We start from the raw sequence: 27380 nt of genomic DNA, 5'->3' as shown, positions 1-27380 counted from the left end.
GTGAAATTGTATTACGTAAAGAAATACGACTAAGTGGTGATACTGGCTACTCTTTTAGTAGTAACTCGGCAAAGGAAGCAGAACACACATGCACGCAGATTACTCGTAGTAGCTGGTTTGACCCAAGACAGGAAATTCTGCATTTAAATTCACTGGGTGGGGAGAGAGGTGGTTACTGAAGATGTAGATACCAACTAGAGAAACCTAGAAAATAGTCTAAAGGCTCAATAATTTATCTGTTTAGCAGAGTTATCCAGGGACCCAACTACTGTAGGGTCTGCAGGGATTTCTGCTGTTGGGGGGGAGGTGGGGTGTAACTGTTCCACCATTACTATTTCTGAAACTTTCCACTGCCACTCAGAATATCAGTGCATATCAGCATGTAGCTCCTAAGCATTTTGTTTCACATAAACTTTTTAAAATAACAAGAAGAAAAAAAATGTTAGTTATGAAGAGGAGAGGAGAAACTGAGATGTAATTCTACAATGGATAGAAAGAATTAGAGTGCTTTGCAACCCTACAGTTGTCTGCTACAGTTCATACAATCCAGTGCTTAATATAAGTAGCCATGGTCTTGCTCTCTTTTTGTTTCCAAAAGGCTGAGGGTCTTTTTCAAAGTCCTTAGCTCAAGGGGATGGAAGATATCGCAATTTCTGTGTTCCCTCCTCTCACCCTTACCTCATGGTACGCCATTATCTTGCAGTAATGAAACTGAAAGCATTGGTAAAGAGTTAACATCAAGGACTTCAGCAAAACCACCAACAAAATACCCCACAATCCTGCTCTAAAGAGGTTTCTATAGAACATCTGAGTTAAGCATGGCAATTACAAAGAAGCTCAAGTGGTCTTTGCTTGAAATTGCAAATGTACCACATTGCATTATCACAAGAATTCGCATGCAAGAACAGTTTGCAGATGGTTTGCATTGGCATACTTTATGTAAACGCTCTAGGGAACAGATGGCATCATGGGTTCTTGTGGCAAATGTGAATTTATAGCGCTCACAACATGCTAAAGACTTTCGCCTGTAGCTGAAAAGCAACAAAAATGAAGTGGAAACTCAGCCCTGTAAATCAGTTTGCCAGTGCCTTTGCCGTTGTAGCTATGGATAACATTTAGTTTAGTCTTTATTGTGAAATTTGGGTTCTTTTTATTTGCCATCTACTTACAATTGGGTGCGAGTGCACGCGGCATGTGTGTATGTTTATTTAAGTACACATATGCAGCTTTTAAATTAATAGACTGACATTGTGTAAAGACCAGGAAGTAGAGATCTCAACCATCATTTAATCCAAAGCTTTTGAATTTTTGATCCAAAATTGAATTCAGATAATTCCAATTTTCCGTGAATACATAGATTGCTCTGGGTAAATCAATTGATTTTAAACAAATATTGACAAATATTGTTAGAAGGGCTAAAATAACAACGTAGAAGTGCGAATTACTGACCTCTCAGTCATTTTGTACATATCTGTGCAGTGGAATGAGCATCAGGGCACATCAGTATAGAAAGTAACAATGCATTCTCATTTAGACACAAGTTGGAGTTTGAACATCTTCTGTAAAGAGGAGGTGTTACTTAAGAAGCCAGACCTGTGGAAGAGAAAGAAAAATGCATTAGAAAGCAAGGGATTCGTTGAATTCCTTTGGAACTATTATATTGAACTTAGAATATAATTATTATTGCGGTATATTCCCTAATTATTTAGATGCTTGTAAAAATTGATTTTATGTAAACACAGCTTGTTCTAAAACAGCCAGGTCTTTGCAGTGAACATAAGTTGTTTAAAATTTATTGACCTGTCGTTCACATGTGTTACTTTACTAGCACTTAATGGTCTGTTTAGATAGTCTTGGTGTGTATGAACTCCCAGTGCGCTACTCCAAGCACCACACGTTGACAGGTAGCTGCCATGTAGATAAAATAAGGGGCCCTACTCCAAAGCATACGGGGACACACAATCATTAGTTATTTTCTAATCTAAAGCAGGGATTTCCTCAGCAGCCAGAGGAAAAGAAGCGTTCTGGTTTTGCATTATCCTTGCAGCTGAGTTCGGCCCTAAATCCTGGACCAATATGCAGCAAGGCCAAAAGCAAACAAGCAGGAAATCCAGCCTTGCACCAAATATAATTGATTTAAGGAGCCTGAGCTTTGAGGGTTTCTTTTTGAATGCGTCAGTGGCCAAGATTAGAAACTTATTTGGTCCTTCAAACTCTCCCGAAAGATTAAAGACTGATAATGGAAAGGTAAATTACTTTTGTAGTAGATAGAGATCACCTTAAAAAACCATTTGTGGTAAAACTTGCTGCGGTGTTTTTTCATCCTGTGTATAAATAAAGCTGTCCAAAAAGAAAAACTAAAACAACAAAAAAAGCATTACTTCTTACAGTGCTTATTCTCCACTGGCTCGAATGTGATTGCTGTACTTTTTCTTGATGTTTAGGGCTCCCATGTACTTTGTGAGTTGAGATTACTTTTTTTATTGTTTAGGTCTCATGAAAAAATGCCAATTGTATGTTATAGATCAATATAGCTCAAGTTATTAACCAAACTTTGCTATTCTGTTTCTACGTTTATGAGGCTGAGTATTTCCAGAGACCACCAGTTTTTCTGGTTGCTTCATGTGATTGTGGATCAGCAGCATAATCGTCTTAATTTGACACAGGCAGGGGTTGCATCCCCAAAATCCACTGCTGGAGTGTCATCTGTCCTGCCCAACTTAGTGGTTATCAGTGCCTGTATGGTCTAAGAATACTTGGCACCTAAAAAGGTATTATCTTAGCTTTAAATGCCTGGTTTGGAAACACTGGCCTAAATTCATACTAATACTACATCATAGCATCTGAAAACCTACTCTCTGAATGCCTGTGGCCCTGGGAATTCAGCAGCAGATTTTTCATAGGAAAACTATTTTATGTCAGTGTTCAAATATTTCATAGGGTTCTTAAGTAAAGAATATATTATGTTACTATTTTCTTTCATATATGCAGTTGCATAGTTGTTTTTCTGCCTTCATGTCAGGCCAAATTCTGCTATATTTGACCATCAGAAATTCAGAGTAGCTATTATTTCCAGTGGATTTACATCTATGTAACTTGACATGACATCCACAGTATGGATAAGAAAAATCAGTATCAGGTTTCATTTGCTGTGGCAATAAAGATGTTTATCTGTCCACTTCTCAAACTACACTGACTTCCCTATAGACTGAGCAATCTCGGTATCCCTAACTCTTAAAAACAACAAAAACTTCACAACTCTTAAATCCTTCATTCCTGTGGCATGCACTTGGCTTTGAAAGCATATGAATTTAAAACATAGTTATGGAAAATGCTTTAAAAAATGAAGAAACTTTGCCCATATAATTCTGTCCGTGCTATTTTCCACTAGCACAGGAGTGCAAATTTTCCTACTAGCCATCCATTAAAATTGACAATTAGTAGTTTAAACAAGCAGGCCATTCTCTACCTGATACATTTGAACATAATTTATCAGCAATGAAAGTGTCACGTAGACCTGACAGATTACATATTTGGAGATCAGAATCAAATTCACAGGTTAAAAAACATTATTTGAGAAAAGCTCTGCTCAATAACTCCATCTTATTCCTGTGCAAAATATGACATTTTTGTGCTTAGGTTTCATATTTCTTTCATAGTTTTTGCCCTAGGAGCAGTGTGATTAGCTCAGGAGGGTGTTTAAGCCTTGATTGTCAACCTCCAGAGCTGTCTTATTTTGAATGGTTGTATTTAGCAATGAAGTATTTGCCATGAGTTTTGTTCACTAACAGGTGGTCTCATTTTAACGTGCTGAACATGAGCAAATCCTGTTGAAGATACAGCAGCTGCAATAGTATGGTGCCTCTGACAGGTTTAGGTCAAGAGATTTTACTGTTAAAGGTCCCCTGTACTGAAAGCTACACGGTCGTGCCTCATTATGCCAGCTTGTTCCTCTCCGAGTATCAGGTATGCGCTGAAGTTGACTTTCCAGCGGTTCCTGCTTTTGGGTGGGACCACCGAAAGGGTTTCTGTCCCTGGGCTGTAGTGCTCTGTGCCAGTCCGTCGCACCGTGCCGTACACCCCGTTGTCGCTGGGGCTTAAAGGGTGAGCGCGAGGACTGCCTGGCCTTGGCTCCTTGGCTCTCTCTGCTGGTGCTGGCAGGTAGGCCTTCAGGGCACCTGCTAAGGAGTGTATCCCTTCCCTTCTGGCATCTCGGCTAGGTGACCAACATCCTCATCCCGGAAGAAGTCCCATCTCCATCTTGACAGAGGACATCCAGGGGAGGGTAAGGAGTGCATACTAGAAACATTAAAAAGGTTGCCTTTTTGGCTGAAGTTCTTCTTTTAGCTAGATCGGGGCAAGGTTAATGATGACTAAGATGACTACCTAAGGATTAGACAGAATTGGCACTGAGCTAACGAGAGAAGTTGGGGTAGGACCTTCCCAGAAGGAAGTTTGTTATTGGTGTGATAAGCTTGGGCATCTGGGTTGTCTCAACACCAAACTTTACTCTCAGGGGAAATCCAGCAATTTTTACTAACCCTGATGAGAAACCAGCAAAAGCTTAACTGTACTCATGATATTACTGCACCCTTGTATTGGCTTTGCGTGGCAAGGTTTTGGTAGCATGGGGGGTTTACGGGGGTGGCTTCTGTGAGAAGCTGCTAGAAGCTTCCCCTGTGTCAGACAGAGCCAATGCCAGCTGGCTCCAGGATGAACCCGCCACCAGCCAAGGCCAAGCCCATCAGCGACAGTGGTAGCGCCTCTGGGAGAACAGTTTTAAGGAGGGAAAAAAAGTTGCAGTGGGCACAGAAACAGCAGCTGGAGACAGGAGTGAGAACATGTGAGAGAAACAACCCTGCAGACACCAAGGTCAGTGAAGAAGGAGGGGGAGGAGATGCTCCAGGCACCGGAGTGGAGATTCCCCTGCAGCCCCTGGTGGGGAAGACCATGGTGAGGCAGGCTGTCCCCCTGCAGCCCAGGGAGGTCCATGGTGGAGCAGATATCCACCTGCAGCCCGTGGAGGACCCCACACCGGAGCAGGTGGGTGCCTGAAGGAGGCTGTGACCCCGTGGGAAGCCCATGCTGGAGCAGGCTCCTGGCAGGACCTGTGGACCCATGGAGAGAGGAGCCCATGCTGGAGCAGGTTTTCTGGCAGGACTTGTGACCCCGTGGGGGACCCACAGTGGAGCAGTCTGTGCTCCTGAAGGACTGCACACCGTGGAAAGGGACCCATGCTGGAGCAGTTCGTGAAGAACTGCAGCCCATGGGAATGGCCCACGTTGGAGAAGTTCGTGGAGGACTGTCTCCTGTGGGAGGGACCCCGTGCTGGAGCAGGGGAAGAGTGTGATGAGTCCTGCCCTGAGGAGGATGAAGCAGCAGAAAATAACGTGTGATGAACTGATCATAAACCCCATTCCGCATCCCTCTGTGCCACTGGCGGGGGGGAGGTAGTGAATTCAGGAGTGAAGTTGTGCCCGGGAAGAAGGGAGGGGTGGAGGGAAGGTGTTGTGAGATTTGGTTTTATTTCTTATTACCCTACTCTGGTTGATTGGTAATAAATTGAGTTAATTTTCCCCAAGTTGAGTCTGTTTTGCCCGTGACAGTAATTGGTGAGTGATCCCTCCCTGTCCTTGTCTAGACCCACAAGCTTTTTGTTATATTTTCTCCTCACAATCCCACTGCGGGGGAGGGGTGAGTGAGCGGCCACCCACGTGGTGCTTTGTTGCTGGCTGGGCCTAAACCATGACAAACACAGAAATTCTGTGGTTTTAGTACGGGGATGTTACATGTGTGAGTACACAAGGGTGGGCAAGCAGGTGAGAGAACTGGAGACTTCAAAAAAATTTTGATAGGTCCTGAAGGTAATTGATCGGATTCCCTGGGAGGGTCCAGTGAGGAGATCAAAATGTTGCGTAAGTGTTGCTAGCTGAGTAGAGCCAGCTCTTCCCCAGACCGGGCAGTTCCAGAGGCAGCCAAGAGCGCTGAAGCGAGGACTCCAGCCCTTTGCTAACAATGCTGCTTGGAAAGAGACCGTGCCTGTTGCAGTTCCTCCTTACAGCGCTTCTTATGGGCTTGAAGTCGCACACCTAGTCACACAGGCTCTTTCTCCACTACAGTGTGATGAACGGTCCTGAGAGTCAGCAAAAGCCATAGGAAGCTTTTTGACTTGCGTGGTTCCTACCCGTGTTGCTGGTTAGAGCTTGGATGCTGCAGGGGTTCAGAGGCTATCAGAAAAACAAGCAGGGTCAGGGCATGGGCCAAGGTGGTGTCCTGTGAGTTGTCCATTCTGACAGTTAGCACACAGGCCTCCTCTCCCCAGCAGTGCCAGGCGTGATTCAGGGGTCATCTGAGCGAGGAACTATCCCCATAGGTATCCCCAAGCTAATGCTGTAAATGTAGCGGGAGGTCCTTGGAATGCAAGCTGTGCCTCAGGGCTGGAACTGAGCTCTGGACCATTGTATTTATGAATGTAGGTACAGTCAAGAGGAACTGCCGTGCCTCTGCATAGACCCTCTGGAATTCATGGGGGAGAGTTTCTGCTAAAATGATGTTTGGATCCAGATTCCCCAAATGGTTGGAGGGTCAGTTGTGACGCAGGGTGGTGGCTGCATCTTGGTTAAGGCCAAGGCTGATAGACAAGGCAGGTGTACTTTGCTAAAATTCAGACATAAATATCCATGTATGTTCTTGCAGCTGTGATAGTGTGGAATACTGAGCAGAAAAAAAATTTTTTTTTTTTTTTCCTGTGCTGAACTGGCTATTGCCATATGGTCACTAATAGTTGAGAGCTAGGTCTGGTATCTTCACATAAGCTTTGAGCATGCTGTCGTGATCGTGACTACAGATCTTGAGGTCGGGGCAGGCAGGATGGACATTCCACCTTTAATAATATTCATGTTTTCCTATGTCTGTTGTCATATTCGGATCCCACATCTATAAGCTTTTTATTAAAATTTTTCTGGAAAATTTTATCTTCCCACACTGAAGGCCTTTTTTTATGAGGATATGCTTCTGGTCCCGTTGGCAGGACCTTATTAGCAGCATTCAGAAAGCTTTCCAGCAGGAAAGTCATGAGCCCTGAAGCTGTAGCTTTACATATATAGTCATTCCCTGCTCCCCCTCCACCATTTGAAGGCCTATAAGATCTTCCTCTGTATTGTTTTTAGGATTATGTTTGTTAAAGGTAGTAAACTGAGGGATAAATCAAAGGGATTTTGTGATCATCAAGATTTACAATTATCACTATATTACATACTTGAGTAGGGTTAAAATAACAACTCAATTTTAATTTAAAGGGGAGATGGGGGTATATAAAGGATACTATTTTTTATGTAGTTATGTAGTAAACAACAACATGCAACAATTAGTAAGGAATACAAAGCTTGTTTCAGAGTGTTTTCAGTACCCTTCTGTTGCCTCTTTTGCAGGTCCTGAATTCAGTATTGTATTTCTGCATTACTCAGTGTTACCAGCCCCAAATGTAAAATAAATCATAATACTGACATACAAATTAAAAGGCTTAATAATAGTCATTTAGAGTATTTCTTCCTTATCCTTTAGTTTCCTAGCCTTTCGACATGCCAGTCTGGTCGTGTTTGTAGGCCGTTGTTTCGAGTCCTTAAATCTGAAGACTTCTTAAATGAAAACTGAGTTGCTCACTTGACTGATGAAACCTAGATAGAGAGAAGAAAAAGGGGTTTTAAATCTCACTATGAAGTTGAGAGATATGGCAAAATTATTTAAGATTCTTCCCATACTTTAATACCTTTCTTTAAGGGTGAGGGAGAAGATCTGGAGTCTTAATAAAAACCCTTTTATTGAAAATTATCATAGCATTCACTTTGGCAACAGCCATCACAGATCCTCCACTTTGCTGTACGCTTGGCCATGGCAGGAGCTGCTGTGAAGCTGAAGACCTTTCTGTGATGGAGGTGGAGTCCTGTTTCACTGCCCAGTGTAGCACACATTACAAAACTTTTCTTTATACGGTCAACAATGCTAATACGCAGAAGGCATTCAGCCACCAAAAATACCTTCTGTAATGAGAAAAGAGCACATGAGCTTGTACTTGGCATTTGTCTGCACCCTCACTGTCATTGTGCTGTAAGTGGTCCGTGTAGCCAAGAGTAACTATTAGAAATGTGTCGTTTCCTGAAGCACAGTGCAGACTCTGTACAGCTCTGCAAATGGCTGAATATAAACCCAAGCAGCAGGCATACATAAGGTCATGTTGGGATGAGGTGGGTGTTTGTGCATTAAAGGGGAATTTAAAAAAAATAAAAAAAATAATTAAATAAGCTTCCTTTGGATTCTAAAGTGTCATGTTAACTCAAAAGTATTAATGCTAAACCGGTGGCCAGTGAGAGGCTTTGTCAGTGTGGTTTTGGTCTTGTATAACGGAACTGATACATTTTTGGAAAAAAATCAAAGAACACAGCAATGCAGTTCCATTAAAGGACTGTATGTATATTGTAAAGGTGTTACAAACATTCCCAGTGTGGGCTTTTCTCTACCCAGTGAGTGATGCACCAAGCCCCAAGGCTTTATGAAGTCTGAGCATGGGACATTTGGATCCAGGTTTTGACAGACTAGCAGAAATCTTACGTGCAGGTGCAGGTCCCAGTTCTGAACTTGTATTTCATGCGTTGTTGAGTCTGGATCTAGAGAAAGTGAGGCAAGCTCTGAGTATCTTGAAGTAGTTTAAAATCACAAGCTGGCTCTGCATTTCTGTGAAGGATGTCACAAAGTAGTTTTGTTCTGGACCCCATATGATCCCTTACTAAAGCTTCTTGCTCCCAGTGTCTCATATCCTAAAGAGGTCTATTAATTATGTAAAAAGCTCTGTTTTATGAGTTGACTTTCTCTAGTTCTTGTTGTCACTCTACCGTCTGTTTTCCTACTTGTCATCTTTTCTTCCTCCTTTAGTTGGGTATGTGTTTGAAGTTAGTTTTAAAGGAATAAAATTACACCCATTTGTTTACATAGAAGCTGTCAAAGCATGATATTCTGCTCACCAGAAGTAAGCACACACAAAAAAGTTCATCCCCTGGTTTGCTATCTTGAAATTGCAAGGACCTGGGTTTTCCAAACCCTCCTCCTTTTTATAAGTAATGATTAAAAGGAAAAAAAAATCTGCCAGGAGCACAAAACCTCTAAGTTACTGTCACACTGGTGTCACTTGCTAAAGCCGTGTAATAGGTTTGTGGGAGAGACCTCCAGAAGAAAGAACCATCTCTATATCTTTCAGTGGGAACTCGGAATAGGAAGGCTGTGGCTTAATTCCTTATGGTGTTTTCTTGGCATCAGCTCTATCTCCCCGGCTCTTATTCAGGCTGAAAGAAAGGGCTGGTTTGTTTTGTTGTATTTTTGCAAGGGAGTAAAATAAAATCTTAACTGTGTTTCTCTTTTTAATATTGGGAGCATAATAAGGTCGCTTAAGAAAAAGAAAGCCAACCAGTGAGCCTGGGACGTCTCTCATTTCTTTAACAGCTACACAGTGTGTGCAGCTGAGAGCTGCCAGTTGGATCCTAGCAGGGGAGAAACCACTTTAGTTTGTTTGGTTTGTATATGGAATAACATTTTTCTTGCCTTGGAATACTTGTTTGTCATCACTCCCCCTTTGTGTTTATGTTCTGCTTGGAAATAGTCTCCATGCTGTATATGCATTTGCCAGGATGTGCACATAAACAATGTTCCATTATGGCCCACTCTGCATACTCCTTATTTACACCATATACATTTGGCAGTAAACACGTTGGGGAGCGACAGAGAGCAAACTCTTCTAGGCCCCTTTTTTTCAGTTAGTCCAGACTTTCTGCCATATGCTTGCTGAGGTCCCACTTCTATTCATGTTTTTATTAGGTAGAAAAAAAGTGTCCAGACTTCCAACAAAGCAGCTTTTGTGTTCTCTGTCAAAAAAAATCTTCTCCTATGAAATGTTGATAGAAGTACCCAGAGCCCTTGTGAGGGTGCAGAGTCTGAATAGGCCCATGGTGAAAGCACGGGAGGGGAGAGCAGGGAAGCTGGGGTACAATTTTTGCTTCTTGTGTGCTGTGAACGATTATCGCTTAACTTTCTTTTTCTCTAGTTTTCCATTTGGCAACCAGGGTTGTAGCCCTCATCCTGGTGCTTATTATGAAGGTGATGTTTTTAAAGTGTTAAAGGATTTCAGATTTTTAGCTGGAAGAGGAGAAGCAAAATCCATTTACAGTAACATAAAAAGGAAGTTTGACTTAGAATATATGCTGTTTAGTAAAACTATAGCACCATGGTAAAAAAGTTTTACAGTGGCATAAATAATTTCTAGTGACTCTGCGCTTGAAAATGGTCAGATTAGATCTTTTTCTCATTGATTTTGTATTTGGTTAATGATTCCAGTCCTGAGATCATAAAGCTATCTAAGATGTAAAAGATACGGGAAAATATCTTTAACCTCTACATTTAAACTATGTATTTCTTTTGACATTGAAATACTGCAGTGACCTGGTAATGTTTTCCAATGTTTTAATTTTTGCTGATGTACAAAAATATCACAGAAGAGCTGATTCGTAATTATTACACATGGTATTGCATAAATTTCTTCCTAATTAAAAAGCTTCTAAATTCTGAATAATCAATTTATGAAGGCATATAGTTTTGACAAATTATACATTTAATTTCTAAAGATTTATTAGAAATTTGACCTGCAGCTAGTTAATTATGGTTATAGTACTGATGCAGTAATACTGGAGATTGATATAATGATATGGTTGCAAATTTATTTTGATACCACCTACTTTAGTAGCGGGACATGGGAATACACCTATATTTTGTACCATCTTGTTTATTATGCAGGAAAGCATTAGTTTAATGAAGAACACAAATATTTGATAGGTGCATGTTGGCATTTGTATGAAAAGGTGCTTTCAACAGAGCATTAAGCACATTGAACGTAGTCCATCAGGTTTTACCCTTTTAGAGGCTAAGTTTCCAATGGTGTCAGTGATAGTTTTAGATGAAAAATGATAGCAAAATATGAACTTTTTTTAAAAAATCCGTAATAAGAAATTAAATTGATTCTTGCTAATTAATTTTCAGACCACAAAATATTTTTGAAGTACCTCTTTTTGGAATAATCTCACATCCACTATATTGACACTCTTCATTTTCTGAAGTCAGCAGCTAAGTTATTCAAGAAGAGCTTTCAAGATATACAGGAAGCCAAATTAAATAACAAATATAATTTCAAATGGTATCTTTCTATCCCATCTGGATTTACAAGTGGTCTATGAGAACCATACAAAGAAAATACAGATGAACTTCCAGAGTGTGAAATGTTTAGAAAAGGGAGGCATGTCTTAAACATGTATGTAGTCCTTTTACAAACATACAAAGGTTACCCATTTTTGTAAAGCAATTAAGAAAAAAAGAAACTTCAACAACATTCTCTGTGTTATTAGAGCGAATTAATTTCTGGTTTCTTCTGACTGCTCCTGGCCTAGGAGGTTAGGAGCAGCTACTGAGCAGTGAATGTCCTCCGTGAAGAGGAGATGTTGGTGGGAGGTGTGTGTTACAGGACCTGTTGTGTCCATGTATGAGGATGGTGGGTGAGGGAAGAGGAGCAGAAGAAGACTTGTTTCAAGGCTTTTCTCTTCTGAACCTTCAGCTGAGAGCATCCCTGGGTCTTCCAGAGGAAAGAAAAAGTACAGGCATACCCTACTTGTCTGAAATAGAGCAGTGTCAACGGTGCCTGCCCTTCTTAGCCTCGGTTAGTTCCTGTAGTACCACGAGTCCAGTTTTGGGGTGTAAAAAGAAGGAAAAGAGAAACGAGATAGACGGTTCTCGCCTAATATGACCAGAAGACAGTCAGAAGTAAGTGTCTATCACACCAGTCTGATCTCTTATTTTTCTCCACTGGAATCCTAGTAGCTCCTTTTTCCTAATAGTACGCAGCTGTGGCTCACAGCAGTGAAGTGTGACCGTGCGAGGTACGCCCTGAGGGAGGACGTGTGCCCTTCCTGGTCCCCAGGGTCTGTCTCGCTCTCTCACAAGGGGGGAAACTAACGGGGCTGAATTACGACATTTTAAAAATAGAGAGCTTTAGGAGTCTTTGTTGTCCTGTATGTTGATGTTTTTAGAGTCAAACTTATTCCTGATAACCAGGAGAGCAGGAGTACTATTATGCTAACTGTATATACATATTTGCGCTTATAATGTATATACACATAAATGTAATACAGTTCTAAAAACAAAATAGGGAAATTGCTGTAATGAAATAATTTGAGATTCTCATGTAATTACTTGATGCCAGTAATTAGAAAGGTCTATTGGAAAAAACCAACTAGTACCGTAAGATTTGGAGCAGTTTTTTAAGAGTTTACAGTAGTCAGCCTGTGCAATTTTGGATGACAGCAACACATGTCTGACGGTGAAAATTCTCCTGTAGATTAATGAAGTACTGTCTCTACCATCTGAGGACTTTTTAATGCTTCAGTAATTATCCACACAGAAGTCAATGGGTGGGCAGAATTTGGGTGAAAGAGACAATTGGTACTTGATAAATGCAGTCCAGATAGGATCCCCACAGACTAAGCATGAACTATTTTATGAAAAGTACATTGTGTGTTTTGCATATGTCACAACACCTAACAGCATAAAATATAATTTAGGTCGATCTGAACTACCTGCATTCACTGTTCATTGTACCATCAGCATCCCATGGTGAGTCAGATTGCTTTTACCCTAGTAGCACTTGACTCATTTTTTCCATACCTTTTTTTGCAAACCTATGAAATTATTCTGAAGCAGGGGGAGGAAAAGGTCAGTTAAATCATGCCAGATACCTTAACTGGGAAAGGGTTAATCTGCCCTGAGGAGTTGCTATGTAACTGAGTCCTGCTGGGAGAGGCAGGGGTTCCAGCCAATGAGACTCAGCCCAACAATACAATGCATCTATCTTGTGTTTCTTACATGTTGTCAGTTATTGGAGTTTTTCTGAACTGGAATTAGACTCCTGCTCCTTTCATACTCTCCCGCCGAGTCTTAAATAATTGTATTCCTCACCAAAGTCAGAAAATAACAGTACAATGGCGTGCATTTATCCCTGAAAATGTTGCTTTTGACAACTTTGACTAGTATGTAGAAAGGTCTCTCTTGCACCAAAACTAGGAAACTTTTAAAAGATGAGATTTCCCAAAGAACTTCAGAGTAGCACATGCCTTGGTTCGCTTTCAGTCCTCCAGAAAGCCTTCTTCTGCCTTTATGTTCTCACCTGTGCATGCAGCCTTCAGCCCATTTGCTTGTGCAGAAAGAGTGGCTAAATGTCTCAACCTTAAGCTGTTCCTTCCTGCCCAAGATATTTCAAGAAGCCAGTATTGATTTTTCCCTGCATCCTGATTAGACTCTCTCTTTAGTTATTCCTCTTCTTAAGGCCACTCAAAGCTTGAGGGCTGAAGCACGAATTCTTTAATTTCTCCTTCAGAAGAGCCAGGTGTGTTTTCTCAAAGTCTCGCAGCTCAAGCAAAGCCTCTGTGGTTGCTCCAATATATTTGTATGGAAGAGGTGGCACTTCTGAGGGTTTTTTTGTTGTTTTTTCTTTTTTCCTGGAGGAGATCCACCCACAGTCCCTTTGAAGGCTACTGATAAGATGAGGGAGAGACTAAGCTTGGCCTGTAAAAACACTACTTAGGAATCTCTGCTTCGGCTGTTGGGTTCTGATAGGAAGCAAGAGAGTAGAGTGGTATTTGTCAACATGTCGTTCAATTCTCAGTAAGTTTTACACTTCACTTAGATCTTTGTGCCTCATTTTTTCCAGTGAGGTTCTGCCTGATAATTTGTGTTGGCAAAGCTCTTAGCCTTTCTTACATGCTTGCACAGTCCTGCCTCCAAGTGACATAATGTTCCTGCATTGTTCACCTAGCAGTATAGGCTTGACTATCAGTAGTGTGCACTTGTACTGTGAGCAAGTGTGTTTTTAAAAAAAATAAAATAAATTAACAAGTTTTAGACAAATTTAGGAATCCAGCAGATAGAACTTTAACTTTTTAAAGTCTTTAAATAACTTGTATTCACTAACTTGTCATTTAGTTCAGTCATTTAGGATCTGGTTGTAGATGACATGATGCTGTACTTTTTAAGGAGAATTCCGACACGTTTCTCAGAATTGGGAGTCTGCACATGCCTCATTCTTGTTACTAAACCTCCTTTGGATTGAAGCTTACTTTACCCATCCATCAGTCTCGATAATTCCTTGAAGAAGCTGAGCCACAACCCTGTCTTCTGGCATATCCTTTGGGATACTTCATGCCAAAGACAGAATAGGACGGATGCAGCAAGGGCAAGATCTCGGAGCCATTTTTGCAGAGGAAAGAGTTTCCTTTCAAACATTCTTCTTTTCACGTCTCCATATATAGACAGATGAAGTCTGGTCTTCTGATAGCCTGAGAAGAACACATGGAAAATTAGTGTCCCATGAAAGAGAAGCCTGTTCTTGAAGATATATGCCAAAAAACCGTAGATGGATTAAAATGAATGTTTTTTTCAGTGTGATGGCAGGGTCTCTGCAGAATTGTTCAGTCAGAAGAAGGCTCAAGATATCAAAATGAAAAGTTTGGTCTGGTTTATGCAAAACAAATTTGATAGTTTTATAGACCTGTCAAGCCTGATCTGCTGCATTACATGCTTAGAGGCCACCTTGCATGCCCCTTGCTACATGTGGCACAAAAGGTCCCATAAGGGCAAAAAATTAATGATACTGCGCAGTGCCTGGGGCAATATGCTGCTGACCACCACAGTCTCCAACTGCACCCCAGCTCTGCAAGTCCTCTTTGATTAAAGCGTGTGTGTCAGTCATGATTCCCTGAGCATGGCCATAATATGACTGGACATTCAGTCTCTTCTGTGGCCCAATATGAGAGCCTTGTAGACCAAAGGTATGGGAATTTGCAGATCTGTTTAATCATATGGGACTAGCTTAATCAAGCAGGTTGAGACCATGCAGATTTTACTTTGTAGACTTAATTGCAGAAGTCAAGTAGAATTTGAGGAATGCACTAAAGAATTGATATTCTAGTAGAGTTTGAAAACCAGAAAACATGTTGCAAGCATTTTAGACTAGACGTCATTCATGCTGCCACTGCTTGTACTGAATGCCTCTGGAGTCAAGCCCAGCCTGACCTTTGCTGAGATCTTGTCTATATTTGAATGTTACACCGGTATAATGACTTGCGGTGAGAAAGCAATCTTTCCTTTTTTAAAGAGTTGTACCTGCAACAGCCCAATCATGGACCCAGTTATTGTAGCATAAAAGGGGTTTACAGAATCCCTTACCTGCTCAGCAACAGTTACGCTATGATAACCTGAACGCTTGTAAAACTGACCACATTAGCAAAGTTTACTTTTCAGGCTATGTCAATATATTTACAGTGGTAACAATGTTCCCCAGAGGACATGTGCCCTCAGCTAATTCACACAGTATCGATGGCACATATTCTACAAAAGAAAAGGGATGCCAGTTTGCCAAATGCTGCCTCAGCTTCTGGGTAATCCTGCCTCATTTACAGAAAAAAATCATGCATGCTGTTCCCCAAACTGTGCCCAAACAGAAAGTACATCTGCATGATAAAAGGAAGGTTTGATTGTACAGTGGTTTAGGGCAACAGGCAGAGCAGAGGTGTTGGCATGATGACCATCATTACCAGGGGGTTTCAGGTGGTGTCACCACATTATCATTACTGTCATTACCTCTGCTAGCTAGGTAGCTGTGCCAGCGCATTTTCCAGTCACTCCTTCGTTTTGCCTTTTAAGATGCCCACAGGTAGGATATTGGACTGTTCTTTCAGTGTTTGATGTAGGTTTGGGAGCTAGCTAAGCAGGAATTGGATTATCATGAATACGTGTGTCAAGCTGCCGAGCTGTGGATCCGTTGCAGTTTACGCTAATGGCATAATCCAGTCCAATCCAATCTGCATCGGGCTTCATGTGACCAGAGCTCTTTGCAAGTGTGTTTCGGTTAACACTGGTCTCTGGGATCCCTCTACATGGGTTGTCCCTGCAGCAGCGCAGGAGCACAAGCCCTAAATGCTGCTTAGGTCTGTCTTAGGTTAAATAAGGCTTAAGTAAGGTTTGGTCTTTGTTAGGATATACGTCTGCACTGAGCTGTAGTTCCAGTTATTGCTCGGTAACTTTGGTCTTTTGTTGGAAGAAAGCCACTAGGGCTAACTTTTCACTAAGAGTTTAAGCTGCCATTAGTGAACCTCTAGAAATACTGTTGTGCCAATTTATATTCTGATTCTGGTTACAACTAGGGTTCTAAGTTATCTATGTTTGGAACTCCATTTATCCTGCATTTCCTAACATTATTTATTTACACATTGTGAGACACCTTTCAGGATATCAGAACATCAGGAAATACTATCCTTTTGTTAGGTAACTTTCTTTTTTTTCCCATCCCTAAAAAAAGGCAGAAACAAAACAGTTACTTGAATAGCCTTTTGGAATCTCTATTTTATTTTTTAATGGAGCTCTGTGCTCTTTTGCCTTCAGCCAACCATAAGTATATTCAGCATATAGGAAACTTTATTATTAGAAGTAGTATTCTCTGCAGTTTAATATTCAATATTTCTACTTGCTCTTCTGCTCTTTCCTACATCTTGCTTCTACTTACATTTTATAGATCTCCCAGCCCTCATTCTCCCTGGATTATATAATGCAATGTGTCAGTGCCATGCATGGCACTCCAGTTACCTCAGCATTTCCATTATAATTCTATGTTTTGAGGGATTTATAGGCTAGCAGTAAAAATCTGTTTCTTGGCTAAACCTTGAAACAGCAGTTTCTGGTCATTTAAAAAAGAAAACTAAATGAAATAAACTTTTTTTTTCCTCACTTCTGTTTTTTTCTGGCAGCCATTTAGGAGTGGTGTTTGCACTGCAGGATCCTCCTAAACAGCAAGTGTAGAGTCAGCATGTAGCCAATTTTTAATGTAATAATGCTTTTTCTTTTCATATCCTTCAAAAATGCGTGTCATCCCCTTTTTAGGCACATGATGTCATTGCCTCTTTGCCAACCTTTCTGGAGCCTACAGCAGTCAGCCTTTGGGGCCTCAGAGAGGTGCGGTTTGGTCTGTGTTTTCCTTTATTTGCAACGTGGATGAGTTTTACAGTGTTTTTTAAAAAATACTTATCCTTCTTTGTCTCAAAGCCCAATAACTTACTATCTCCTTCTGTGTCACGGAGCTACAAATTTATCACAATCCAAAAAGACATTGGCTATATATGAATATCTAGAATATCAGGGCTATTACCAAAAACAAATTTGGAAAGGATATTAAATCTCATGCTTTAATGCTTAAGTGATTTGCTGTTAGAGAACAGGCTATTAGAGGACCTATGGGTGAGTTATACTTCGCCAATCACTAGGGATTCCTGTATTTTCCTTAGAAAGATCTAGTAGCTCTTAGAAATGGGTTGCTGAACCAGATACAGTTCCAGTTTCATCATGCAGGGCAGTTCTCTGGCTCTGGGCCAGAGGAGTACAAAACACAGTATGGATTCTAAGAAACGCGGTTGTGTACTGAAGTTTGTGGAGGTGAATTATTTTTATAGTCTTTAAGTTAAGCAATGAGCTTTAAAGGCATCTTTACGAATACATATCCACAGATTAAAACAGACAAAAAGCCTTTATTGGTAAATGACTCGCAGACTGGTTGCATGCCTGCGTTCTGAGTCTGGAGCTGACTAACTTTGCTTTTCCCATCTAAAATGAAATACTGCTCTGCACTGAATAGTCTTACACCAGTTGCTGTTACGTTTCAGGCCTGAAGTAATTCTTCCTGTTACGTGCAAACTCCTGTTTCAGTTATTGCGAGCTGTGCATAGTAGCATATAGCAGTCAGAAGAAACCCCTTTTTGACTTAACTTCACTGTACTTCATGTTTTACCATGCCATTTGTGCCATTTTGTGCCAGTAATTTTACTGTTTTATTTTCTTCAGGGCCATTCTTGTTCAGGATTGATACCCATTTCCTCAGGACTACCTTGGAGTTTTAAATATTCAGTCCTTCTCTTGTAATCCAGTGATTTTCTTCCCTATAATCTTTTGACATCATTCATGTGCTTGAGACATGAGGAAAACATCCTACAACACAAAAAAATACATGTAGTGAAGGGGGATTCAGGTTTTCAGATTTGAAACCCTGTATCACCAGTTAGGGGCGGGGGGGGGAACCCAAAGAAAAAAAACTGCCAAGGCAGACAAGTGCTTTTTCATATTAACATCTATTCTCAATGAAGAGGTAAAAATCAAAGCCCCTGTGTGTGAGGCAGGGTTAGTGAACTGCCAGTGATTCTCCCAGCAACTGACACAAAGGAATCTGTGAGTATCAAAGCTGAGGCAGCAAGCTTAGTGTCAGCTCTTGCCTAGGGAGTAGAAGAAAACATCACTTTGTCTCTGCTTTCACTGCTTAAACACACACATCATTCACTAGTAACCATTTACTCTGCTGTCAAAACTGTTTCAAGAGAGTGCTACATTTGATTAATAGTAAAATGCATGGAAAAAAAAAAAGTCCGCTTCCCCTGAGGTACTTCATTTTGGAGAATTTTTGCATGTACTTCTTAATTTTTCCATCCTATAAATATGCCTGTAATATTCCAGGAGTACTCTGTTGCTTCTAGTAAAGTCATTTTTATTAGAGAGCCCAGTGCACTCATCCTAATTCTAGTTAATGCTCTTTCTCTTGGTGAAGCATATTACGGCATCCTCAGCCTCTTGTACTAACAAAAAAGTGACCAGCACAAACATGTGTGCAGTACATGATTCATAGTGCTGCTTTCTGAATTGTCCAGTGGGTAATTGCAGTACAAAAACCAGAGAAACAGATGTAGACCCTAAACCTTGGCTGTAAATTTTTGTTTTATGATTATGGGTTTCAAATGTGCTATGTCACACTGACAAATATACAGTAACACCAAAGGAAATAGATTTCTGACTTGAACTTTTGCTTTTTATTTCACTTGTGGCTAAGAATATGTTTATTGTAAAGTTTCTGCCATCACGGTCTGAGAGAAAACAGATCAAAGTGGTGATGTGAAATCACAATTTCTTTGCATGGATAAAGTGGAAGATACTGGAGAGTTGTTGCCTACTCGCACCTCTATGGGATCTGGGTAGGTATTTAAAATATGTGGCAATACTTAAAGTTTCATTACATTTGAATTAGAGGGCTATTAGTTAATACAATAATTATGGTTAGTCCTAATCTAAATTAGAAAATACCCACCATTTTATGAATGCAGCTTTTCCTGATACTCTGTTTAAGAAAAACAAGTATCATGCTATTTCAGAGTGAAATATGATACACATAAATTACTGTATTGTAGATAAAGTATGTGAGCAAACCATTAGGCTATTTGAAGAATTTGTTAATTACATGTGGTTTTAGTAATAAGTATAAGCATTAGCACAACTATTATTCGTAATAAAAAATGATGAGCTACCTGGCTCATTTAGATACAGCGAGAAAAAGCAATCTTTTTCAATTCATATGCAGTTAAGCGTGACTTCCTGACATTTACTTTCAGAAGTTGCCAGCCTACATTTTGAGGTACAACAGGCAGGTTTTATTTTTAAATATGGTATTATAAGACTGCTAATGGAATAAACATAACTAACTGTATTTCTGTTTGTCTGATTTTGTTTATTTTAACTCACATGGGCAATATGTTTTTCTTGGCAGAAGCTTAAACTGTTCCTAGAGCCTTGGCCCACACAAAATGTCGTTTTCTCCCTAAATCGGAGACTGAAAAAACATACTGTGTTTTGTATCATCCTTTCCAGTTATTTTTGTGGTGACATGTTACATGTTCCAAACTTCTGGTGCATTCTGTGTCATCTGGTTAGAAAATACTGTCTTTTAATTTAGCTTTGCTACTCAAAACAAAATCGTAGCAGTGTAGCCAGCTGAGATTTCAACAAAAAATTAGCCACTATTCCACTTGCCTTTTTAATACAGCAAATGCCGCTTGCTGTGCTGACGTGGTTTAAACAAGCCTTCCCTAAAGGATGGCTTTTTCGATAAACATGTGCTGTGCATAATTTTTGGATTACAGAGTGTCAGGGGCTTCTCCAGCTGGAGGAGTCCAGGCTGGGAGAGGACCCCCCAATGGACCAAGAAGGCCCTTAAAAGTCCTTAAAAAGACGCTGTTAAACTCCAGCGCTTGTAACTCTTCAGCCCGGAGGGAAGACGGGAAGAAAGGCTGCCTGCTGCAGGGACAGCCAGAGCTCTCCCGTCGGAGGGGGAAGGAGGCTAAGAAAAGCTATTGTTTTTATCTCTTCAAATGGATTAGCTTCCAGATTGCAGCAGGTCTTTTTGCTGGCTGCTGGTTTTCAACGTGGGTATATTGGTTTCAGGGAACAAGTGTATGTGCTGTGTGGGGGGTTTGGGTTTTTTTTTAATTCTTGAACCTGTGTGAAAAGTTTTGTTAATACAATCTGCAGGCATTGTCAGAGAGCTTTCGGTTCATCAAAGGACTTTTTGTGGAGAGGGGACACCGCATCCATTAAAGTGCCTGCGCAGGTCCCAGAGTGAGTCTCTCCCCAGCGTTTCTTTACGGTCGCCAGTTGTGTGCCATGTCTGCGCACAGCGTCCCTGGCTCTGCCTGACTCCCATCTTGGGCTTTTCAGGAAACAAGCAGTAATCAAGGGTTTCGTTTTCCAGTTTCTGAACCCAAGGTAGCTTTGGGGTGGGAAGCGAGGCTCCTCCATGCTTCGGGAAACCTTGCTCCAGGCTGGTGCTCAGTCTGCCAGGGCTGAAGGCGACTCGGCTTACTCACTTAAAATGAAAGCGTGCACGTGGTCATCGAGCTCACGTCCTTTCCAGTGGGGCAGAGGGAGTGTTCCCAGGCTGTTGTTTTTCATTTTCAAAGTGTCCGTAGGAATAGGGACTGGTGGAGGCCTTGATGGAGTCGTTCTCTGTGAGCAAGACTTTGCAGAAGGTGGTTATTTACCTAAAAAGCATGGGGGTCCCTGCTAGCTCGATGCAAATGATGGGCCAGCGCGGTGCTGGCTGTGGCATCCCGGCCACAGACCTGGGAAGGCCTTGACACCTACTCCCGCTAGGAGGGAGGGCTGCTGGCACCGTGGTTTCGCAGAGACCTCAGTAGGTGTTTTGGTGGGAGCAGCCCCATGACTTCAAAATGGCTGTAAGGGGTGGCCGGGGGCTGCCTGCCCTGGGGAGGGGACAGACATGGTCTCCCCTCCTGGCACCCTGGGGTGGGTGCCCGTTCCCCACGGACCTGCTCCCGGGGAGCTGGGGCTCATTAGCCCTCCAAAAGCTGATACAGCCCCTCCGGGGCCACGCGAGCGGCCCCTGCCCCTCTCTGCTAATCCGAGACAGGCAGGACCCGGCGGCGGCTGGGCTGGGGAGAAGAGGGGATGTGTGACTGCCTCCTGCCCCGGGCTGAGTGTGATGGGGACAGGCAACGATGCCTGCCAAATCTGGCGCATGGGGGAGGCCTGGGAGCGCTGGGTGATTTAGGAGCCAGCGTAAGGGATGGTGAGGAGAGGTGGGACCTGACCCCCCGCACCCCGGGAGGCACAGGCCTGTGAGGTCCCTGCCAGGAGTGGGGCTGGCACCCCACCGTCCGTCGTCTCCGCCGGTGGCATGGAAGGGGGGGTCCCTGCTGGTGGGCGCAGGGGCTGTGTTAGGATGAGGCTGCTCCGACCCCAGCCCGGCCTGGCCGCCCCAGAAGTTGGGGCGAAGCCGGTGTCCACGGCTCTGGTATGGCGGCGGGCGCCTGCGCCTTGCTCGTGGCCTCTCCGGGGAGGAAAAGAACACGTTGGGGGGCGGGGGGGAGCACAGAAGTTTTAGCAAATCGAGCTGGAATTTAAAAATCCTCCGTTCTGCACAACCACTGAAAAGGTCTCCGTCTCAATTCCCACTCCCCTTCCCCTCCTCCTCGTTGTTTGTTTGTTGGTTGTTTTTTTGTGGTGCTTTTTGTTTTGGGTTTTTTTTTTTTTTTTCTGGTAACTGCATTATTTGGGGTCTTTCTGCAAGTTGGCCTCCCCGTGGGCAGCCGCCGTTGCCAGCCGCTCCGCGGCAGCGGGGCGACTCCGGCAGGGCTGGGGCTAGCCTTTGCCTGCCCGCCTGCCTGCTTTTTTTGCAGGGCTGCTGGGAGTCGTGAAGGCGTGTGAGAATCCTGGGAGCTGGTGATGTCAGACCGCTTGGGTCATTTGAAGGTTAGCAGCCTGGGAAGGGTTCACGGAAAGTTCACTCGCATATATTAGGCAATTCAATCTTTCATTCCCTGTGACACAAGTAGTAGGAAGTGAGCTGTTCAGAGGCAGAAGGATCTATTCGCGGCCGAGGGGGATCCCAGGTCCCTACCGGAGCCGTTTTCTCCCGGGGAGGCGGGCGATCGGCACGGCGCGGGAGGCGGCGGGCACCCGGCGAGCGCCCGAGGAGCGGGACTGACTCTAGCGCAGTTTGGGGGGGAAATGGATGGGAGCTAAAACTTGGAATGCGGCTGGCTTCCCCCCATCTTGCTGGATTGGCTGGGCAGCCTGGAAAATGGTAAATGATCATTTGGATCAATTACAGGCTTTTAGCTGTGTTGTCTGTCATAATTCATGATTCTGGTCTGGGAAAAAGACCAACAGCCTACGTGCCAAAAAAGGGGCAGAGTTTGATGGAGTTGGGTGTACTTTTATGTGCCATTTTCCTCCACACCTAGAGGAAAGCACTTTTGCAGGCATTCTGTGCAGGGGGAATCATGTTTGACTGTATGGATGTTCTAGCAGTGAGCCCTGCTCAGATGCTGGATTTCTACACTGCGAGTCCGTCTTCCTGCATGCTCCAGGAGAAGGCTCTCAAAGCATGCTTCAGTGGATTGGCACAAACAGAGTGGCAACACCGGCACAGTGCTCAATGTAGGTCCCAACTGTTATTTTTCCACTTTAAAGCTGCTGCGATTATTATTATTATTACTACTATTATTATTACTACTATTATTATTATTATTAATTTATTTGCATGTATTTAAAAAAGAAATACTTGTAATTAAGCACAGGGGTAATGAGGGGTGGGGCAAGTTTTTGTGCAAAATGTGGTATGCAAGCCTTTTTTCTCCTTTTGGCAAGAAAGGAAAAAGGAGAGAGTCACCCGACTGCTTTCTGTTTATCCCTTCTCATGTAGCATATTGATCCTAACAACAGTTGCGGAGCCAAGCAAGAGCACATAAAATTATAACATAAACCAGCAAATACTTGCAAAACTCCAACCAGTGAAGGATGAATTTACATAACATTTCTGTGGTAGTTTTTTTCTTTGCCTCCTTAATCTAATTTTGTACCACATTTGATAATCTGGATGCATGTTGTCTTGAAGTGCATTTTAGCAGAGCAGCCAAGCAATTAAAATGCTGCTCCATACAGTTCTTGCAAAGATGTGGAATTGCTGTGGGTAGGTGCCATTCCAAAAATCAGACAGTAGTTTTAAGTTTCCTAAGAAAAGGCAATATTTCTTTGTACTGACCTTGCTGCCACCTTACTTCTTCACTTTGTTGCTCTAAGAAGTTGCTGTTTTGCTAGAAAACTACTTACTGTGAACACCCTTTGAGTTTAACCATCAATTATTTCTATACCTTGAGATTCAGGCAGCGTTGCACTGGTAACGAAGAGGGAGAGTTAGTGATAGGACACTTCTGAAAATGTATTATTATGTTATAGGGTCTTGATTTGTGGCTGAAATGTATAGATGGTAAACAGTGGCAGTATTTTAACAATACAATTTCAAGTTTGAGAAATGATAAAAAGTGCTAGAAAGGATCACCTTATACTCTGCATAAAAGTTTGCAGGATGCTTCACTGCTCTGACGGTGATTTAGATAAATGACTTGGCTATCTATCAAAATGTTTTTAGCACGCTCTCGGGCACTTCAGTACACCATTAACTGTATAACTCTGAAATTTTTGTTTTGCAGTATGTTAAAAAGTTATCTAGGAATTAGAATAGTTCTCCCTTCAATACACTTTATCTCAAAGAAGTGGAGGGGGGAATTAAAAAATAAATTAAAAAATGTTTGGTGAAATACTGTGGTTTTCACTCTGCTCAAAAGTTTTCAGTTACCATATGACATTTGTGTGGGTTGAGTAATGAAAACAGAATTGTAAAAATCAGTGACTACCAGCCTACAACACTGAAAATGTTTTGATGCCTTCACAATTAAAATTAGACTGTGAAGTTCGGCATGGGATGTTTATTTTCTCCATGCTGTTTTCAGAATGCTTCAAACAAGATACGAAACAAAGCTTTTTCTTCAAAATACTGGTACTAGCTATGGGAGAGCTTCAGTTAGGGGAAACAAAAAACCCAAAACAGATGTTTTACTAAAAACGTGTTTTCCTCCCTCCGCGGTTTAAACTTTAGTATAACTTCAGCGGTGATATTGCGGAAACTTGGAATTAAATAAACTTTCCTGGAGTAGAAGGTATATGCTGTCGTTAAAAGCTTACATTCACAAAATATTCTTCAAATAACTTATGGTTTAAAAATGTCCTGCTCATTCTCTTGTATGTCGTTAATACCTAGAAGCAGGATTCTTAAAAACAAAATATATGGTGTTTGTTCTTGGGCAAGTTAAACACAGGATTACCCTTATCAGAATGGAATGAGTGGTAAATATGTCATTTGCCTAGGGCCTGTGATAAGAGACAAGTGTTGATAACAGTAAAGTTTAGCTAATCAAAGAAACTTGTATTAACAAGAGTAAATAAAAAATACAGGAAAATGCATTCAGGGATCCAGTCTCGTAACTTTGTAAGCAATAGGATTGATCCTCACTGCATGGGAATTTAAATTCAGGCTGAAACCTGAATCATAGTACGGTGGCTGTAATTTGAACTGTGAAAGTTAATGGTATAGAAATGTGGAAAAGCAATTTAGTTAGGGTCCAAATGAAGAAATCTGTTTGATTTCTAGAGCAAGTTTTGGTTTTAATTTTGAAGAAAGGGTAAGCACTTTATGTGTATGGGTAAATATATGTAAATATGGATTATGAAATACAAAATATTCTCGACATGTAAGATTTTTATCTTGCATCTCATGAAAATAATGACAAAACCAGAATTTTTGTGGTCCAGAAAGCTTTTAATTGTTTAAACGTTGCTCCAGTGCTTACAAATACAAAGATCGCAATGTTTAATTCTAACTCAAGTGTTCCCTGATTCTCTGTTTTTATGAAGACCTCTGCGATTTAGTGAAAGGTAACCACAGCGAAATTTTGAAATTATTAGACATGTAATAGATAGGGTTTTTGGTCTAGCTTGTTGTTTTATTTTTGGCTCTGCCATAAAAGCAGTACACCTGCAGCCATTGCTTTAGGCCTTAGAAATATTGCTTTGATAGAGACGTGATTGTAGAGTAAAAGGTAAATGGTTCTTAAGGGAATAATACACGGATAGTGCAGACTCTGAACAGGCCAGTAACAATCCCAGACAGCATCAGGGCTTTGACTGAAACGCTGGCAAAATTGGCCATTGCAGGGGTTAGGGCAAAATGCTGTAGGTCTCCAACTTCAGCACATCTTCAGTACGTTAATCCCGTTACGATTCACTAAGCAAGCGCACTCCTGCAGCATCACGAATTTTCTAGTCCATGAGGGTCTGCAAAGTAAAAATAGAGGGTAAGGCGCAACCCAAACATGACCTTAACTTGTGTGGTATTTTTTTCCTCCCCCCTGTGGGAGGAAAAACCTGCTATGGGTTTGCAAATGTTAGCCACTGTGTATTGCAAGATCTGTTACGAGCGCACAAAAAAATACCTAATTTTGCGCTCATATGTGTTTATGTTTTATGTGATATTAGTTACATTGTTGTAGGTTTAAAAAGAAATTATTTATTTGCAAAGAAAATTATGGACTCAGAAATGACAGTAGAACCAACTGCACTTTTAATCATGAGTCATTCTCACTCCTTTTCTCCTAAGATAAAAATCAGGTCAATGTAATCAAATTAGACGAGAATAGTTCTTAAGAGGACAAAAGAGTTAAGATTGCAAGAGTGAGTGATTTCTACTTTTTTGAGTAAGGTAGAATTTTCTGCTCCCTCCTAGTGCAGCAACAACAAATACTGAGAGAAAACAAGTAACTTTTGGTGAAATGTGAGCTAGCTAAATACTGTGGAAGTGGGAACAGGACAGGCCCTGAGAAAGGAGCTGCAAGGAATGGTGATTTGGCCTTGGAAAAGCCTATTAAAAAAAGTCTTCATTAGTCTTCATTAATTAAACAGGCAAAAACCCAAATGAGCAGGCTCGAAACAAGCGTAAGTTTGTTTGGCAGTAGTATGTAGCGTTTCAGCTAATTATATCAAGTAGAAGACTTCTGCCTACCGCATTTTGTTTGGTTTAGAAGAAGAAGAAATTTGATGAAGGCAAAAGTTATGGATACAGCAGCAGAATGTAATAGGATGTGAAAGCTCATGTAGTATACAGTTCTTACTCTGGTTTGGTGGGAAGCGTTTGCCCGGAGAGTATCTAGTATGTATTAACTTTCAGAAGGTTCGTGAAGATGCGACTGCAGAAGGCATGCATTTTCCTTCTGAATTCGGGATTATTGCACCGTTTGGGTCAGGTTCTCGTTCCCTGCGAGCACTGGAAACGCTGGCAACATCTGTGCTCAACAGAAAAAAAGCTCAGTACTTTCTTTTCTTTCATCTTTCTGAATTTAAAAACAAACATTTTTGAAGTGAAGGACTTGTAATCTGCATTCCCAAGTATCGAATTGCTGCAGGTGTGTTTGCTAGTGCCCAGAAGGCAAGATCTGTCTGAACCAGGTTATTTTCTTTAAAGTTCGTCTATAAACTTTACAGCTAAATCACTAGGACTGATTTGCTTAGGGATACAGCCTTTGTTTACGTTTTTATACTCGTAGCTTAATGCCCTGGAATACGTGACGAAAAGCGTTTGCTTCTGATCCCCTTCATTCAACAAAAAACCGGCATGGGGACGTTTTCCTTTCACGCGGATTGAAACGAGAAGGACTGTTCTCTGCCTGGGCTCTGACGCGGCTAGCCTCGTCCAGCTGCTGCACGGGAAAGCTCCAGTGGACGCGCACCACTGTCAAAAACTCCCGCAGACACAAAAGACGAGAGGTGTTCGCTGGTGAAGCCGGGGGGGGGATAAGCTTGGGGGAGAAGCAGCGTATCTTTGGGTGACTGCCCGCCTGCCTGACGAGTCTGTGCAGCAAAGGTGCGACTTGTCAGAACAAAGCCAGGCCGGCGCGGCGCCGCCTCGAAGAGGCTTTCGGCCGAGTTGAGGAGTTGGGGGAGAGAGAGAGAGAACGTGTCAGGCGGCGAAGTTAGTCATCCTCGCGTCCCGCGGAATCCCCGCTCGCTGCCGAGCCGCC

The 27380-nt window shown here is 42.0% G+C and overlaps 1 protein-coding gene across 6 annotated transcripts in view; it reads left to right on the top strand.

Annotated features, from left to right (window-relative positions):
* Positions 1-27380, top strand: part of RARB (retinoic acid receptor, beta) — a 196705-nt gene that overhangs the window by 79882 nt on the left and 89443 nt on the right. Inside the window, exons 1-2 of one of the 6 annotated variants that reach the window (XM_010584351.1) lie at positions 22308-22552; positions 22780-22908. The exons of 1 other annotated variant lie outside the window; for it this stretch is intronic. In XM_010584351.1, coding sequence (XP_010582653.1) covers positions 22794-22908 — 115 coding nt within the window. In that variant the 5' untranslated portion in view covers positions 22308-22552; positions 22780-22793. Of the gene's footprint in view, positions 1-20478; positions 20566-22288; positions 22909-27380 lie in introns of those variants that run through there. 4 more of the 6 variants (XM_010584348.1, XM_010584353.1, XM_010584350.1 and 1 more) reach the window with 4 other exon arrangements.

The sequence above is a fragment of the Haliaeetus leucocephalus genome, unplaced genomic scaffold, assembly GCF_000737465.1.
Source record: "Haliaeetus leucocephalus isolate CR32 unplaced genomic scaffold, Haliaeetus_leucocephalus-4.0 Scaffold973, whole genome shotgun sequence".
Taxonomy (NCBI): domain Eukaryota; kingdom Metazoa; phylum Chordata; class Aves; order Accipitriformes; family Accipitridae; genus Haliaeetus; species Haliaeetus leucocephalus.
The sequence above is the reverse complement of the archived record's forward strand: the minus strand, read 5'-3'. Positions and strand labels throughout refer to the sequence as shown.